The sequence below is a fragment of the Arachis hypogaea genome, chromosome 16, assembly GCF_003086295.3.
Source record: "Arachis hypogaea cultivar Tifrunner chromosome 16, arahy.Tifrunner.gnm2.J5K5, whole genome shotgun sequence".
Lineage (NCBI taxonomy): Eukaryota > Viridiplantae > Streptophyta > Magnoliopsida > Fabales > Fabaceae > Arachis > Arachis hypogaea.
The window spans coordinates 124,721,288-124,725,131 of record NC_092051.1 but is presented as its reverse complement, the minus strand read 5'-3'; the positions used below and the strand labels follow the sequence as shown (position 1 = coordinate 124,725,131).

Below are 3,844 nucleotides of genomic sequence, written 5' to 3'. Positions count from 1 at the left end.
CACCGGAGTTTTCCGAATATGCGAACATAGGTATGTGAGCAGTGGGTAGTATGTTTACTTGATTTTGTTTTAGCGGATCGATGAGCGAAAAAATTTTTTCTTATAGGTGTTGCTGATCCTGAGGATGGGGAGTTTAGAATCGGAATAGAATACGATTCAAGAAAATCAGTCATTGCAGCAATTTGGAGTTACACTATCTCTAGAGGAATCGATTACGTTGTTTATGAATCCAAGCCACGGACGTTCTATGCAAAGTGCACGGCTTATGGACATGGGTACGACTGGCTTTTCTGAGCCAGCTTGATACAGAAGAAAGCCTGTTGGGAGATTTAGAGATACAACGGGAGGCACACATGTTCCATGGGAACGATCTCACAGGATCACTCCAAGTTAGACTCAGACTTGATTGCTGAGGCTATGAAGCCATTGGTTGAATCTGACCCATCCATAAAGGTTGAATCTATAATTGCAGAAGTCCAAGCAAGATTCAACTACACTATTAGTTACCAGAAGTCTTAGCTGGCAAAGTAGAAGTCGATAGCCAAGGTTTTCGGTGGACAGGAAGAATCTTACCAAGATTTACCATTGTCGTTCTTGGCAATGGTTCAGAAGATGCCTGGTTCACAAGTCCAAATAGAAACACGACCATTTTATAATGGGATTCAAGAGGTGGACGGTGTTAGGATACTTCCTTCGGTATTCTAGAGTTTCAATCCATGCATAAGAGCTTTCAAATATTGCAAGCCGCTAGTTCAGGTTGACGAGACCCACCTATACGGAAAATATAAAGGTTGCATTTTGGTTGTAGTTGCGCAAGATGGGAATCAAAACATTATACTGATTGCTTTTTCCATTGTAGAGGGTGAGACTACTACTGCGTGGCACTTTTTTCTCAGTAATTTACAAACACATGTTGTAAGAAGAGACAGCGTAGGTATAATCTCCTATCGTCATGAGTCAATCCGGGCCGCAGTATATCATAGCGAATGTGATTGGAAACATCTAAGAGTATGGTGAATGTTTTGCAAGGAGAGTGGAGGAGTACAATGTCAATTTCAGAAGGTTGCAAGAACAAGGTGAGGCATATGTTTGTTGGTGCGACAACATCGAACGTCCCCAGTGGGTGTTGGCATTTGACAAGGGACATCGATGGGGTCACATGACGACGAACCTTGTCGAGTGCATTAATTCGGTGTTGAAGGGTGCTCGAAATCTTTCTATCTTGGCGCTAGTCCGAGCAACATATTATCGGTTGAACGAGTTGTTTATGTGAAAGAGTACTAAGGCTTACCAGCGCAAGCGTGCTGGATTTACTTTCTCAGAGTTTGCCACTCAATGGATAGAGGCAAACATGCAGCGTGCAAGTAACATCGTTGTGCACCGGTTTGATAGAAGAAACAAGGTGTTTGAGGTACGCAAAATGCCTAGTGGAAAAGTGTTAGTTGTTGATCTTACGCGATGGAGGTGCAACTGTGGGCATTTTCAGGTGGAGCAACTTCCATGTTGCCATGTTATTGCGTGCTGTGCTAACCAGCAACAAAATTGGCAGGTGTATGTCAGGGATGTATATAAGATGTCTGAGATTCAGAAGGTCTACAGAGTTGAGTTTGTCCCGTTGGGTGACACGGAGACATGGCCTGATTACCCAGGACCGATGATGGTCGTGAATCTTGCCTTGAGACGAAAGTCAAAAGGCCGTCCCAAATCGACTCGCTATCTGAATGAAATGGATTCACGGGAAATGGGACCTCTAATGGAGGAATGTTTGCGAGCTCAAATCCAAGATTGCTGTGATGGCTGTGCAGGTTGTGATGTGATCTGTGATGAGACTGATGGCTATGATGCGAGCTGTGATGGCTCGACTGTCCATGATCTGAGCTGTCGTGCTGAGATAGCTATGGGCGCTGATAAGGAAACGGCTGAAACACTGCATAAGGTTGTGCTAGCTGTTGAGGTGGATGCTGGAATGGCTGCTGGGGTTGCTGCTGCGGTGGGGTGGATGCTGAGGAATGACATCTGACAGCCTTGGGTACATCTCGTATGATCCGATGTACCAACTCCGATAATCGGCAGACGGGGTAAAATCGACAATTGGTAGCAGACCCTGATCTCGCAGACGACTGTTGCGGCGGTTACCCCATTGTTGTATCCATTCGTCATGAATCTCACGCCAGTCATGGTTCTGTACTCCCTAAAGAGTATAGCAATGCGTGTCAACTGGTATGGCTTGTGTTGCCAGAGGGGGGACTGTGCATATCTGTACTGGCGAACCACTCGGTCCGCAGGAAGCCATCCGACACGCTCAAATGACACCAATGGCCCCACCATGTCACAGACAGCAAGGTGTGAATGTAGTTTGGCAGGAATGATGATGCCGACATACAGCCTCCAAATAAACTACAAAATATTTCGAGGGACATTAGATTATTAATAATACCGTAAATTATAACAGAAAACCTCAAAACCCATACTCACATCTTCTAGAAAGTCGATTACATGCCTAATAGACGCTTGAGTCATAGACATCCATTTTTGGGTCCGTGGATGATGACTCCATCTGCAACACAGAACATTATTTATATAGTTTGAATTACATCTTGCTAGTAAACCATAAATAACATACAAGTCAAATTCCAATAAAATAATAACGGTTACCTACGTGCCACCGGTATCTCAGCCAGCGCAAGCTAGTGTCGGGGAATCGGCACCAGCCACGGCATACGCTCTCACGCCCAAGCAAACAACAAATCAAGTTGGCCATCCATCTCCTTACAATTGCACCGTGATGCACGACACAGTGACCTGTAAAGGTGCGCGAGACAAGCTGACCCCCAACTATAATTGCCGATCTAATCAAAATTCTGGAGCAGTGGTAGATGCTGTGTGTCGGCATATGCCGTCGACTTATCCGCGAAGATGGTGGTTCCCAGCAGATAGAAGATGTGACACCTAACATAGCGCATAACAGACTCCCATGTGTCCAAACGCTGTGTGTCTCTAATATGGCAAACCCATGAAAGATTTATGTAGCTCTTGGAGGAACTGTTCACTTGGGGTTCAATGCTGAATATCGCGAGGCTTTGGTTGACCAAGTCGTGACTGCTATCGGTCCAACCAGTCACAACCTCTCCATCGATCGGTAGGCCGAATATATGTAACACGTTCTCTAGTGTCACTATAACCTCACCCACTGGCATTACAAATGTATGTGTCTCCAGCCGCCACCATTCCACAAGAGCAGCTAACATTGCAGAATGCCCTCTGATCACTCCAACTCTCGAGAGCTGGTAGAATCCGGTGGTTCGTAAGGTTTGGTCAACCTCCAGATGCCACGTCTCTAGCTAGTCAAGCTTACAGGGCAACAGATTCCTATTAGCCTAGTAAAGTTCAACCACAAAAGGAATTAATTTAATAAATAGCAAAAAGAATAAATTAATAACTTTTTTTAACAAAAAATAAGATAAATAATAATTACAAAAATTCGAATTTCTTATTTTTCACATTTATATTCTTTATTAGTTTCACTATATACATCATTTTATTAATAAAAACAAAAAATAAAATAAAAAATATTAAAACACAAAACAACATATAATTATATATTATTAGCTAGCAAAATATTTGTTTATAATTCTAACATTGATGTTAAAACAAAAAATAAAATAACAAACCACATAAAATTCGAATTTTTATGTATAAATATTTTTATTATTTTTCAATTTAATCATTAAAATTTAAATAACATAATAATAACCACAATATTATACCAGAAAGTTTACAAAAAATGTCTTATTTATTAATTTAAAAATTAACAAAAATATCATATTCTAATAAATAATAAAAA

At 41.7% G+C, this 3,844-nt stretch overlaps 1 protein-coding gene across 1 annotated transcript; it reads right to left on the bottom strand.

Moving 5' to 3' along the window:
* Positions 1-2,849: 2,849 nt before the first annotated feature.
* LOC140180207 (protein MAIN-LIKE 2-like) lies at positions 2,850-3,248 on the bottom strand. The gene has a single exon (XM_072220650.1). The coding sequence runs from the start codon at positions 3,246-3,248 to the stop codon at positions 2,850-2,852; it is 399 nt and encodes a 132-aa protein (XP_072076751.1).
* Positions 3,249-3,844: the final 596 nt, after the last annotated feature.